The sequence below is a fragment of the Eptesicus fuscus genome, chromosome 1 (assembly GCF_027574615.1).
Source record: "Eptesicus fuscus isolate TK198812 chromosome 1, DD_ASM_mEF_20220401, whole genome shotgun sequence".
NCBI classification, from domain to species: domain Eukaryota; kingdom Metazoa; phylum Chordata; class Mammalia; order Chiroptera; family Vespertilionidae; genus Eptesicus; species Eptesicus fuscus.
The window spans coordinates 35247336-35261685 of NC_072473.1; the positions used below are offsets into that span (position 1 = coordinate 35247336).

The 14350-nt window shown below is 35.7% G+C and overlaps 1 protein-coding gene across 1 annotated transcript in view; it reads right to left on the reverse strand.

The window, feature by feature from the left end:
• Positions 1 to 13538, reverse strand: part of SH3BGRL (SH3 domain binding glutamate rich protein like) — a 127770-nt gene extending 114232 nt beyond the window's left edge. Inside the window, exon 1 of the mRNA XM_008155342.3 lies at positions 13317 to 13538. Within this exon, the coding sequence (XP_008153564.1) occupies positions 13317 to 13361 (45 nt within the window). The 5' untranslated portion in view covers positions 13362 to 13538. The remainder of the gene's footprint in view (positions 1 to 13316) is intronic.
• Between the last annotated feature and the right edge of the window lie 812 nt (positions 13539 to 14350).

The window sequence follows — 14350 nt, forward strand, 5'->3', positions numbered from 1 at the left end:
CAGACAGAATAGTCAGCCTCAGTCATCAGAAGAGCAGGATCCAAATGGAGCTCCCATGAGGCACTGAAGTCTGCTAAACCAAAAGTCATTTCACTTTTTTTCTCTCTTTTCTTTTCTTCTCTTTTTTATTTGTTCCTCTTCCCTTTATTTTGTTTCCTTTTTTAAATTTATCTTCTTTATCTATCTGGGTTTTTTTTTGTTTTGTGTGTTTTTTTAAATATATTTTATTGATTTTTTTTTTTTTATACAGAGAGTAAAGGAGAGGGATAGAGTGTTAGGAACATCGATGAGCTGCCTCCTGCACACTGCCTACTAGGTACAGGTACATGGCCTTGACCTGAATAGAACCTGGGACCCTTCAGTCTGCAGGCTGACACCTATACACTGTGCCAAACCAGTTTGGGCTATCTGGGTTTTTTTTTATTTGTTATTATTCTAGTCTCTATTGTTTTGTTCATATATCTAATTTTCCTTATACCTTTTCCTATTAAATGTTTTCCTTTTTTAACTAATCATTTTTTTCTTTTCTTTCTCTTTTCTTTTTCTCCTGCTTTCTCATATTTTATCCTTTTCTTATTTTAGCTCTATGTGCTTTCTCCTCATTTTCAAATTTTTTCTTTTCTTTTCTTTCCTTCCTCCTTTATTTAAAAAAATTTTCCTTCCTCTATTCCCTTAATTTTTTATTCTTTTTTTCTTTATCAGTTCTGGACCTACTCCCCCCACCCCCCACCCCTTATTTTTTTGTGTGTGTGTGATTTTTTGGTTGGTTTGTTTTGTTTTCTCATATTTACTTATTTATTTATTTTCTATCATTTTTACTTTATTTTCTCTTTGCTAATTCTATCTTCTCTGATGGTTGCTTCTATTGGTGCTGTAGGGGTCTTGTGTGTGTTTTTGTTTTGTTCCTTTTGTTTCGTGTTTTGTTGTGATTTATTTTGTTCTGTTCCATCAGCACCTCCACAACTGCTCACATGACATGGTCAGAGATGAGTCATATAGTCAGCCAGCCTGAGAGGACACTCCATCCATGAAAGGGACAATAACATTCAAGACCTGACTACAAGACGAGAACCTGAATAACACAAACAAGAGGCTTTCCTGGAGCATCAATTTCAGGACATGTAAGAGAATGCACACTGGGTCCTATAAAACACCTATTACATAAGACCAACCCACAAAGTCTGGGAGGCATAGCAGTTTGATCTAATACACAGAAAAGAAATCAAAGGGACAGACAAAGAAATAAACCCCAAATGACAGAAAAGGAAGAATCACCAGGAAAGGAACTAAATCAAATGGAGGCAAGCAATTTGTCAAACAAAGAATTCACAGTAACTGTAATAAGGTTACTCAAAAAACTCAGTGAGAACTGCAAATAACTTAATGAGTATTATAAGGGACTTAATGAGAACTATACCAACATGAAAAGATAGGTTGAAAAATAAGTAAGAATGAATTGAAAATGCGTAATGACATACCTGAAATAAAGAACATGCTGGAAGGATTCAACAGTAAACTAGAAGCTGAGGACCAAATCAATAAACTAAAAGACAAAGTAGAAAAAAAAAAAAACATTCAGAGAAGCAAATGAAAAAAAAAATTAAAAAGCAGGAGAAGCTAAGGAAGCTTTGAGATAACATAAAACATAACATTTGCATCATAGAGGTACCAGAAGGAGAAGAATATGAGAAAGGAATAGAGAATCTGTTTGAACAAATAATGGCAGAAAAATTCCCTAACCTGGTGAAGGAAAAAGTCACGCAAGTTCAGGAAACACAGAATCCCTATTAAGATGAACTCCAAAAGACCCAAACCAAAGCACATAATAATTAAAATGGCAAACATTAGGGACAAAGAAAGAATCTTAAAGAAAGCAAGAGAGATACAGAAAGTTACCTACAAGGGAGCTCCCATTAGACTGTCACCTGATTTCTCAACAGAAACACTTCAGGCCAAAAAGGAGTGGCATGAACTATACAAAGTTATGAAAGCCAAGGGACTGAATCCAAGACTACTCTATCCAGCAATGATGTAACTCAAAATTGAAGGTGAATTAAAGAACTTCACAGACAAAAAAAAAAGGCTAAGAGTTTATTACCACCAAATCAGCACTGCAAGAAATGCTAAAGGGACTGTTGTAAGAAGAAATAGAGAGAAAGGGAAAGTGGGTATAAAGAATAAGAAAGGAAACAAATAATAACCTTAAATTTAAATTGCTTAAATACTCCAATCAAAAGACCTATGGTAGCTGAATAGATAAGAAAACATGACCCATATATATGATTTCTACAAGAGACCCACCACAGAACAAAGGTCTCACACAGAATGAAAATGAATGGATAGAAAATATTTCCCAGGCAAATGGAAATTAAAAAAAAAGCTGGGGTGACAATACTCATATCTGACAAAATAGATTTCGAAGTGAAAGCTATAATAAGAAATAATAAAGGCTACTTCATAATACTAAAGGAATCCATACAACAAGAAGATATAACTCTGGTAAGCATACATAACTCTGATAAGCATACTCTGGTAAGCAAGAGGATATAACTCTGGTAAAGATATAACTCTGGAAAGCATGTAACCCAATAGGGAAGCACCCAAATATGTAAAATAACTTATGGAGAATTTTAAGGGAGAGATCAACAGCAATAAAGTCATAGAAGGGGATTTAAACACCATCATTGGATATATCTTCTAGATAAAAAATCAACATGGAAACTGCAAACCTAAATGACACACTAGCTCAGATGGAATTAATTGACAGTTTTAGAACATTTTATCCCAAAGTTATAGAATATACATTCTTCTCAAGTGCACGTGAGATATTTTCAAAGATAGACCACATGTTAGCACATCAAATACTTCTCTTCAAGTTCAAGACTGAAATCATATCAAGCAATTTCTTGGATCACAATGCCATGAAATTATAAATCAACTATAATATAAACACTCAAAAACAATCAAACACAAAGAGGCTAAACATCATGCTATTAAACAATGAATGGGTTACCAAATAAATCAAAGAAGAAATAAAAAACATCCTGGTAAAAAAAAATGAAAATTAAAACAAAACAATCCAAAATCTATGAGAAACAGTGAAAGCAGTCCAGAGTAGGAAGTTTACAGCTTTACAGGCCCACCTAAGAAAAAGAAAGAAAGAAAAAGAAAAACTAATAAGTTAGCTAACTCTACAACTTAAAAATTAGAAATAGAATAAGAAAAGCACAGAATAAGTAGAAGGAAGGAAATAATCAGAACAGAAATAAATAATATACAGAAAAAAATAAAAAGGTCAATAAAACTAAGAGCTGCTTCTTTGAAAAGATAAATAAGATTGATGAATCTTTAGCCAGACTCATCAAGAAACAAATAGAGAGGACCCAAATAAACAAAATCAGAAATTAAAGAGGTGAAGTAATAACTGACACCACAGAAATACAAAGGATCATAAAAAAATCCAACAAACTGGACAACGTGGACAAAATAGACATATTCTTAGAAAAATAAAATCTTCTAAAACTGAATCAGGAAGAATTGGAAAAGGTGAATAGGCTGATAACTACTGATGATATTGAAGCAGTAATAAAAATAAACTCCCAGCAAACAAAAGCCCTTCTCTGGATGGCTTCACAGGGGAGTTTCACCAAACATTCAAAGAAGAACTAACACCTATCCTCCTAAAAGTATTCAAAAGAGGGAAGAATACTTCCAAGCTCTTTTTTTGAGACCAGCATTATCCTAATTCCAAAACCAGATAAATACACCACAAAGAAAGAGAATTACAGCCCAATGTTCCTGATGAACATAGATGCTAAAATCCTCAATAAAATATTAGCAAGTTGGATCCAGCAATACATTAGAAAGATCATACACAATGACCAAGTGGGATTTACTCCAGGGATGCAAGGTTGGTATAGTAATGCCAAATCAATAAATGTGATACATCACATAAACAAATTGGAAGATAAAAATCACATAATCATATCAATTGATACAGAAAAGCATTCAACAAACTCTAACGCCATTTTTTTTTATAAAAACTCTCAGCGAAATGGGAATAAAGGGTGTATACCTCAACATGATAAAGGCCATATATGACATACCTACAGCCAACATCATACTCAAAGGGTAAAAACTAAAACCATTTCCCCTAAGAACAGGAACAAGACAGGAATGCCCACTTTCATTAGTCTTATTCAACATAGTATTGGAAGTCCCAGCCACAGTGATGAGACAAGAAGAAAACATGAAAGGCATCCAAATTGGAAAGGAGGAAGTAAAATCCTCATTATTTGCAGATGACATGATATTATACATAGAAAACCCTAAAGACTCCACAAAAAAACTACTAGGTGTAATAAATGAATTTAGCAACGTAGCAGGATAAAAAATTAATACCCAGAAATCTATGGCATTTGATATACAAATAATGAACTCTCAGAAAGAGAAATAAACAAACAAACAAACAAAAAAAATCCCATTTATCACTGCAACAAAAATTAAGATACTTAGGAATAAACTTAACCAAGGAGGTAAAAGACCTATACTCGGAAAACTACAGGACATTGAAAAAAGTGATAGTGGAAGATATAAACAAGTGGAAGAATATACCGTGTTCATGGACTGGTAGAATCAACATCATTAAAATGTCCATACTACCCAAAGCAATCTATAGATTCAATGCAATCCTTATTAAAACACCAATGCCGCATTTCACAGATTTAAAACAAACACTCCAAAAATTTATATGGAACCCAAAAAGACCCCAAATAGCTGCAGCAACCTTGAGAAAGAAGAACAAAGTTGGAGGGATCAGAATACCAGATGTCAAGTTATACTGCAAAGCCACTGTAAACAAAACAGCCTGGTACTGGCACAAAACAGACATATAGATCAATGGAACAGAACAGAGACCCCAGAACAGATCCAAGCCATTATGCTCAATTAGTATTTGATAAAGGAAGTAAGAACATACAACTGAGTCAAGCCAGTCTCTTCATTAAATGGTGTTGAGAAAATTCGGCAGGTGGATGCAAAAAAATGAAACTAGCTAGACCACCAACTTACACCATACAGGAGGATAAACTCAAAATGGATAAAAGACTTAAATGTAAGTCGTGAAACTATAAAAACAGAATAAGAAACCATAGGCAGCAAAATCTCACACCTCTCTCAACCTCTCTCATAGCAATATGTTTACCAATACATCTCCTAGGGCAAAGGAAATTTAGGAGAAAATAACAACTGGGACTACATCAAAATAAAAATCTTCTGCATAGCAAAAGAAACCATCAACAAAATTAAAAGAGAGCCAGCTGCACAAGTGAACATATTTGTCAATGATACATCTGATAAGAGGTTAACTTTCAAACTATATAAGTAACTCATACAACCTAACAAAAGGAAGACAAACAATCCAATTTAAAATGGGCAAAGGGCCGAAACCGGTTTGGCTCAGTGGATAGAGCGACGGCCTGCGGACTGGAAGGTCCCAGGTTCGATTCCGGTCAAGGGCATATACCTTGGTTGCGGGCAAATCCCCAGTAGGGGGTGTGCAAGAGGCAGCTGGTCGACGTTTCTAGCTCTCTATCCCTCTCCCTTCCTCCCTGTAAAAATCAATAAAATACAAAAAAATAATAATAAAAAATAAAATAAAATAAAGGACCTAAACAGACACTTCTCCAAAGTGGACATACAGAAGGCCAAGAGACATATGAAAAAATGCTCAAAGTCACTAATTATCTGAGAGATGCAAGTTAAAATGACAATGAGGTATCACCTCACACCTGTCAGAATGGCTATCATCAACAAACCACAAGTGTTGGTGAGGATGTGTAGAAAAATAGAACACTAGTACACTGCTGGTGGGAATGTAGACTGGTACAACCACTGTGGAAAACAGTATGGCATTTCCTCAAAAGATTAAAAATGAAACTCCCATTTGACCCAATTATCCCATTTCTAAGAATATATCTTAAGAATTCCAAAATACCAATCAGAATATATGCACTCCTGTGTTCATAGTAGTTAAATTTACAATAGCTAAGATTTGGAAGCAGCCCACATGCCCATGAGCAGATGAGTGGATAAAAAGTCTGTTGTACATCTTTTCAAAATGGAATACTATATGGCTGTAAAAAGGAAGGAACTTTTCCCATTTTCAATAGTATGGATGGACCTGGATAGTTTTATGCTAAGCAAAATAAGCCAGTCAGAGACAGATAAGTATTACATGATCTCACTCATATGTGGAATCTAATGAACAAAATAAACTGATGAACAAAATAGATCCAGAGACATAGAAGCATGGAACAGACTGGTGAATTTCAAAGGGAAGGCGGAGGTTGGGGGTTAGTGGGGAGTGATTAACAGGGGAACTTATATGCATATATGCATAGCCCATGGACACAGACAATAGTGTGGTGAAGGCTTGGGAGGTGGAGGTGCAAGCTTGCTTTGGTCAATGGGAAAAATAAACAAATGGGACATCTGTAATACTTTAAACAGTAAAGATAAATTTTTAAAAATTTTAAATAGAACTGACTTGCCCTGGCCAGTGTCATTCAGTGGTTAGAGTGTCAGCCCATGTACCAAAGGATTTCAGGTTCAATTGCTGCTCAAGGACATGTACCTGGGTTGCAAGTTTGATCCCTAGCCCCAGTCAGGGAGCATGCGGAAGCAACCAATTCATGTGTCTCTCTCACATCGATGTTTCTCTCTCTCTCTCTCTCTCTCTCTCTCTCTCTCTCTCTCTCTCTCTCTCTCTCTCTCTCTCTCTCTCTCTCTCTCCCTCTCTCCTTCCCTTCCACTCTCTCTCAAAATCAACAGGAAAAATATCCTCAGGTGAGGATTATCCAAAAAAGTTGAGTATGTGAACCTGAAATCCCACTTCTGGTAATTTATAAAAAGAAACCTGAAACACTAATTTGAAAGTACATATAGCCCCTATGTTCATTGCAGCATTATTTAAAATAACCAAGATTTGGAAGCAGGCCCAGTGTCCATAAATAGGTGAGTGGAGATACATTTTTTTAAAAAGTGGAGGTACATTTACACTGTGGGATACTACTTGGCTGTAAAAAAGAAGGAAATCTTACCCTTTGCAATAGCAGGGATGAACCTGGAAATCATTATGCTAAATGAAATAAGCCAGTCAGAGAAAGACAAGTACCATATGATTTCACTCATGTGGAATCTACTAAACAAAATGAACTGACAAGTAAAATAGAAGACAGACTCATAGACAGAGAGCAGGATGACAGCTGGGATGGAGCTGGGGCTGGAGGGGTGGAGGGATTGAGCAAAAAAGAAAAAAAGACAGAAAAGTAATGGACGAAGACAACAGTGTGGTGATTGCAGGGATAGGGGCGCAGAGGAGGGGGAAGAGAGTAGAGGGGGGGATAAATGTTGATGGACAGAGAGTGTTGGACACACGATACAATGAACAGATGATGTACTGTAGAATTGTGCACCCGAAACCTGCATGATTTTGTTAACTCGTGTCACCCCAATAATTTCAATAAAATATTTTAAGACACCTTTTTATTATGTTCGTCTATAGCCACACAAAGACAATTTTCAGGGAGATAAATTAATATACATAAAAGTTCAATATGTAGCACAAATGTTACTTTAAAATGTGCCCTTGGTTAGGTGGCTCAGTTGCTTGGAGCATTGTCCCATACACCAAAAGTTTCAATTCCCAGTCAGGGCACATACCTAGGTTGCAGGTTTGATCCCATCAGGGCACGTACAAAAGACAACTGATCAATGTTTCTCTCTCACATGGATGTTTTTCTCTCTCTCTCTTTCCCCCTTTCCTCTCTCCCTACAATCAATAAAAACATATCCTCCCATGAGGAAAATAAATAAACAAACTGTACATGAGAATGGCGTTACCAACCTCCCTACCTCCCCCACTCCCACCTAACTCTCATGCAGATTATGGATACAGACACATTTGTTTGGTTGTTAGGTAGGCATCCTCCAGCCTTTTTCTTTCTTTTCAGAAATCATCCCATCTTAAATGGCAATTACAGATTCCTAATCATATTAGAAGATTTTAATGTACATTGATATATCTCTGTTCAATACCTATACACTAAGTGGATGTGTAAACAACACAGTATTTAGGAGTGGGTTCTTATGCCAGTTCTGCCATTTGCAGCTCTTTGATCTTAAGCAATGTACCTTATGTTTCTTGGTCTTAGAGATACCCCCTCTGATCACAGGACCTGGATCTAATAACAGCACTTAACTCACAATGTTATTTCAAGGATAAAATTAATTGAGATAATGTATGTAAAGCACAAGGCACAATGCCTAACATATATGATGCATAAATAAATATTAGTCTTTACTATCACTAGAGTCAAATCTTGATTAATCATGTTAATGAAAGGGTAATGAAACATAAAAAATCTAGCGGCACTGACACTAAATAGTTTTAAATATACAACCTTTGAAATTGTCATTATATTTTAAAACTATTTTTAAGTTTTGCCTCAATTCTGGCAATCTACAGCACTTTGAACCAACTGATAAAACCTAAATGTGAGAGACTGGGCTAGAAAATAATTCCTTTGCTTGGAATTCTTAACTATTGGCCAAATGTAAAAAGTTAGCTTTGTCTCTCATATTACTAAAAACCGTCAGCATAAATGAGTTTTCCCTTCTCTCTTAATGTAAAGTTGTTTAATCTTGGTCTGGATAGAGAAGTAATTAAGTATCATGTTTAAAAGGCCTCCTGGTGGACTGCAAAAGAGATTTGAAAGAAAACAGATGGTCAGATAGTCACCAACAGATTCTCAATCTATTTATCTTTATCCGTAAGTAATGAAATATAACATTCACCACTTACAATTCACTTAAGCCAGAAAACATTCCTGTAAAAGATATATGTTTAATTGCACAGTATATATTTTAGAAAATAATTTAAAGATTAACTACAGAGAATTTGAACATTTGACCTGATTGTGTGTGGGGCTTAAATTTATTTTATTATGTTTTTGAGACTAACCCAGGGGAAGGACTGGCTTTAAGGTTTATTGATCAAAATGCTTCCTCAATAGTGTAACTAGTCTTTGAGCTAGAGATAAATGCATTTTATTCTTCTTATTCTTCTCTTGTGCCAGATTATGAATCTTTTACTAAATTCTATAATATATTCTTCCCTATAACTATTTGACTTTTAAGTATCTTTTAAATATATGTTTTTATTGATTTTAGAGAGAGAGAAAGGGAGAAGGAGAGAGAGAGAGAGAAACATCAATGATGAGAGAGAATGTGCTGCTTCCTACATGGCCCCCTACTGGGGATGGAGCCTGCAACCAGGGTATGTGCCCTGACCAGGGACTGAACCAGGAACCTCTTGATTCATGGGTTGATGCTCAACCACTGTGCAGCACTGGCTGGGCTTAAGTACCTTTTTAAATACTTATGAATCATCATCATTGATAACTGTGTTTTCCAAGCTCTTTTAAGTTGGATCAAATTATTCCAAATATTCCATCATTGCTGTGAAATTTAGGAAGTCAGTCATCAAATAGAGAGCACCCAGCTGAAGGCACTGATCTTGAGTTCCTACATTTGCCATGTAAAAACTGCCCAGTTTCCACTGTTAAAGACATCCAAAATCCATGTCCAGTCATCTGATGAACAGTTTCTGATTTTGCTCCTTTAAGTAGTTTATAAATAGCTTTAAAGAGAATTCAATCAAACCTTGGAAGCTATACAAAGACCACTGCATACATCAAATCAATGTTTGATTTATAAATAAAGAGAGGCAACAAAGTTGTCACCTAAGATGCAATTAATTGAGAATTATATAGATGAAGAACTGGCTTGTTGTTCTATATCCTTATTATCTAAAAGAAGAAAACACTGTGACTAGTGACTCATGCACTGGCTATCATGAGTGTTCATTTTACTCACTTGTTTTTTACAACATGTACACTGAATACTGCCATAGAGAAAATGTATGCATATTTCATTTGCTATATGGACAACCAAGTAGTTTATGCTTTAGCAGTCATAAAAGGGATCATTTTACAAAAGTTATTTCATAAATCAAACTCACAGAAATCATCTATCTACCACAACTTTAAAATATCTACATAAATCATACCTAGAATGCATAGAGGCCACAAAATGGAGATTATAGATCTAAGGGAAAGAAGTATAGAAAGAAAATTTCTAAACCAGTTTAAACCAACCTATTATCACTCTAGTAATTCTGACCATAGGCCAATGTTGATTTTTGTTAAAAGCCATTGAAATTTAGTAAGCTATATAAGCTCTGTGCTTACTATTTCTTTTCCATTAAAAGTAAATTTACAGGGTATTACAATCTCAAGAAAATCATACCATATATTACTGTTATAGTGGATTAAGATATGCATGAATAGTTCTGAACATGCAGAAATCACTTCCTATAGACTGACAGTTTGGGAGCTGCATTCCTTCTAAATGGTATCCATAAAATGGAATAGTATTAAGACCTGAATTTCATACCTTGACCTATAAAAAATCAGTTCCAAATGTGCATGTCTTCACAATCTCCCAGATCTTGAATGGTCATTTATTCCACTTACTGGCACTCACCTTTAGATATACTATCCCTCCTTCACACTAGCCCCCTTTTTTCCTATTCCCCTATATGTATATGCCCAGGCAATTGTTACACTTACAAGACTTACTCCTTTCCATACTTCTCACCTCATGTTGACATTTATCACCTCATTCCTCCTAGCTGTCAAGCATCACTTGGAAGGTATATATCTTGTTGTTTAAACACAGTATTTGGATTCAAATAACTTGTATGTGATTCAAGCTCTGTGGCCTTGGGAAAGCTATTTAACCGCTCTGAACCTGTCTTTCCTTATCTTAAAAATATGATAATCATAGTATCTAATTCATAAGACTACAGTTGTCAAGAAAAAAATGCGATAGTATCTGACACGCTTAAGTGTTTCTACTATCATTATTATAGTTACTATCAAGAAATGCATTGCAAGAACCAACATATTTGCTTTCATTTCTAAACTCTTGAAAAGCAAGTCTTACTCTTCCATATTGGGACAGAATTGAGTATTAGTTTGAAAACTTTTTTTAAAAATCAGGCTATGAGGTAGGCTTTGAGGTAAAGGGAAACTTGAGAAAAAGAAAGAATGTTAATATGTCATGCAATTCTAATAGATCCTACACTGCCTGATAAAACATTTAATATTGGTTATTTTTATGACAACAATTAGGAGTCAGAAAACTGTCAGAGATTACTAATACAAAACCAATAGCTATATTTTAAATGTTCTTCAGAGAACTACACTTAGTCACTTAATAGGAATACTTTTGTGCAATTGTTGGGTTCCCATTATGATGCTTGCTGCAAAATTTCTAAATTGTATCTTAAAACAACATTGCATCAGTCTTTAAGGAAAACCCTTAGTATTGTAAACTGAAGCGCGCCCGTTTATTGTATAAAGGATCTCTTCCTGAAGTACACTCAATTTATAGTGTTTTAGTATTATTTGAAAGTACTATAAGATTATAATAAAACAAGGATTTATTTTGGCAATATGCAGTCGAACATTGATAACAGATGCATCAGAAGTATTGCTGCAACAACAGACAAATCTCTAATTATCCATAAGAAAATAAAATACAAGTAGCATAAATATTTACTTGCATAGACTTCAACAATGGAGGCTAAAAATGGACATAAGAGGAGAGAGCAGTCATTTTTCAGGCTCTTAGAAACTTATCTAAACAAAGAGAGAGGTACAATTGCTCTTGCATGAACAGAAATTCTAAAAGGAGTTTCTTCTTAACTCTTCTTCCAGGGAAGAATAAATAGCAATATTGAAACTGCCTATCACCCAAAGTAAAACTAATTTCTTGATCTGTTCAATCTAAGTAAAGGTTTTACTAAAGGTATTAAGCTGGTCTTTAAAATTTTACAATCATTGTATTGTACTTGAGACTCTGAACAACTCAAATATTACTTTGAAATATAAAAAATAATATACATGGAAAATAATAAGGCAAGAAGCTCATAAGGTTCAAAGGCAATATAAAACATTTTCTTTTGTTCACCCTAACTTTGCTGGAAAAATATAAGGTTAAGTATTCTATTTCAAAACTGTCTAAGCAACCCACACATGGTGGCCAAAAAGACAAAGTTAAACGTTCAATCAAGGTTCTTGTGATTTCACACAACCTTCAGTTCTACTCCGAAATCTCTTAGGGGGTAAATAAACAACAACAAAAAAAAACACACCTAAAACATGGAAAAGCTGCTGCTCTGAAGCTCAGAAGAGGGAGGGGGTTCCTACATCCTGCATCTGAACCCACACATCTGCTCTGTTGGCTTTTCTCTTGAGTTGTAAACAGAGACACTTTCACTTATCATGGATATACACTAAGCTTTCACCCTTTTGCTACCCATAGCTACTGAAAATTGTTTATCCTTTTGCTACCCACAGCTGCTGAAAATTATTATAAATTAAGAGCATGTGAATTGGGGGGGAGGGGCGGGTGTCCTATCATTTGAAGAAGGAGCAACTTTAATCTTCCACTGCATAAGAAGCTATTCCTTAGTTCCCTTTCCATTTCTCAATGCATTTGAAGCAGTTAGGAATTATTAGAAGTAAAATCTTCTGAAAGAAAACCAAAGTCAAAATAAGAGACAATATGGGAGGGGGGAAAACAGATCCCTCATCTTTAATTTTTTTAAAAACCACAACTTTGTTTCCTTGTTCCCAGCTTCCCTTCTCATTCTGCCTAGTTCTAGCAATCTTTAGACTTAAGTTAAACACCCTCTCCTATATACTAGCAAAATAACTCTTTGATTACTCTCTGAAAATAAACACAATACCTCAGTGAGCCTCTACTCAGTCATTATGTTACAGCATGTTTTACATCCTTTACAGATGTGCACTTCTGCCCTGTACCTCAGTAACTAGAGCATGTATGTCAAATGTCCCACTTTTGAAACTCACCAGTATATGATTTTTACCTGAGTTCTTCACCTAACCTTAAAGACTCTCTAGCACCAACTCTCATCTACTAAAACTCGGTAGCTTTCTTTTTCCTTCAAAGGAAAAATGAGGCCCTAACGTCGTGTCACAAGGCAAACAAAGCTAAATTCCATGAAAAATGAAATCGATGCAACAAAGGGAAGAAAGGAAAGAAGGCGGGGGGGGGGGATGTCTTTCAAAAGAGAAGCTGCTAGAATTTCTGCAATTTAATGATTCTCCACAGCAGAAGCCTGGTGTGTAGAAAAACAAAAAAGGTGGGCTCCCCACCCTTCTTACCGCCGTAGAGCCTGAGGAAGATGCAATATACACGCGGATCACCATCCTGGGAACAGTGGTTGAGGTTGTTTGGGTCCTGCAAATGGCTGGAGAGCAGCTGCAGCAAAGGCTGGAATTGAGCTAGGGGCCTGAGCAGAGGTTGGAAGAGAAGGGTGGGAAAATGGGGTAGGTTGATCTCGCCAGAACCCCGCCTCCTTCCTTGGCTGCTTTCACTACGCTGGGAGCTCTGCAGTCCCTGCCCCAAATCCCGGAAGGCACAGACTTGTTTGCATCATTCTTTTTTTTTTTTTTAATAGGGAATCTCGAATAGCACCGCGAGATCTGTTGAAACATTACTTTTTGACGATTGCCTCCCCGAGAAGAGGAATAGAAGAAACAGAAGAAAAAAAAAAAAAGAGCTTTTAATTAAATTAGACTAGAATGAAGGACCTTTTCCCTCGAAGACGGAAAGTTCTGCATATAACTTTCTGCTCATAAATGTATGCAAATAAGAAGACAGATATTCCTTGAAAGAGGAAGCTGTATGTTGAATCCAGACACTAGTAAGAAAGCCCATGCTCTCAGAACTTTGTACATTTTAAGACTCCTATTAATTATGTACTGATTGTTCTGATGTTGGATAGCAGCAGGAATTGGGCACTGAAGGACTGAGAGATGCCACATAAGGTTTTAAAAAGTTTCAGGTTTCCCTAAGCCCAGAAAAGGCAGGATTGGGTTTCTTTGTGAGCTTTGCTTTTTGTTAAGATAGGGGATCCTGCTTCTGTGAGAATACTCAGCAAGACTGATTGACTGGCAAACTCAAGAAAGGAGGAAGAAGTTGAAAACCAAAAAAAAATTGAAAGTACGGTGTTAGAAAGTAAATGAGTTTTTGTTTTGTTTTGTATTGTTTGCTTAATAACTAACTGAGGAAAGGGTGTTTGGATCCTATGTTGTAGGAGATGTTGAAATGGTAAGCAGAAAGAGAGAGCAAAAGGCTATTTATAGCTCTAGGGAAATGAGCAAACAAAAATGTCCAGAGAGGGACCATATACCTC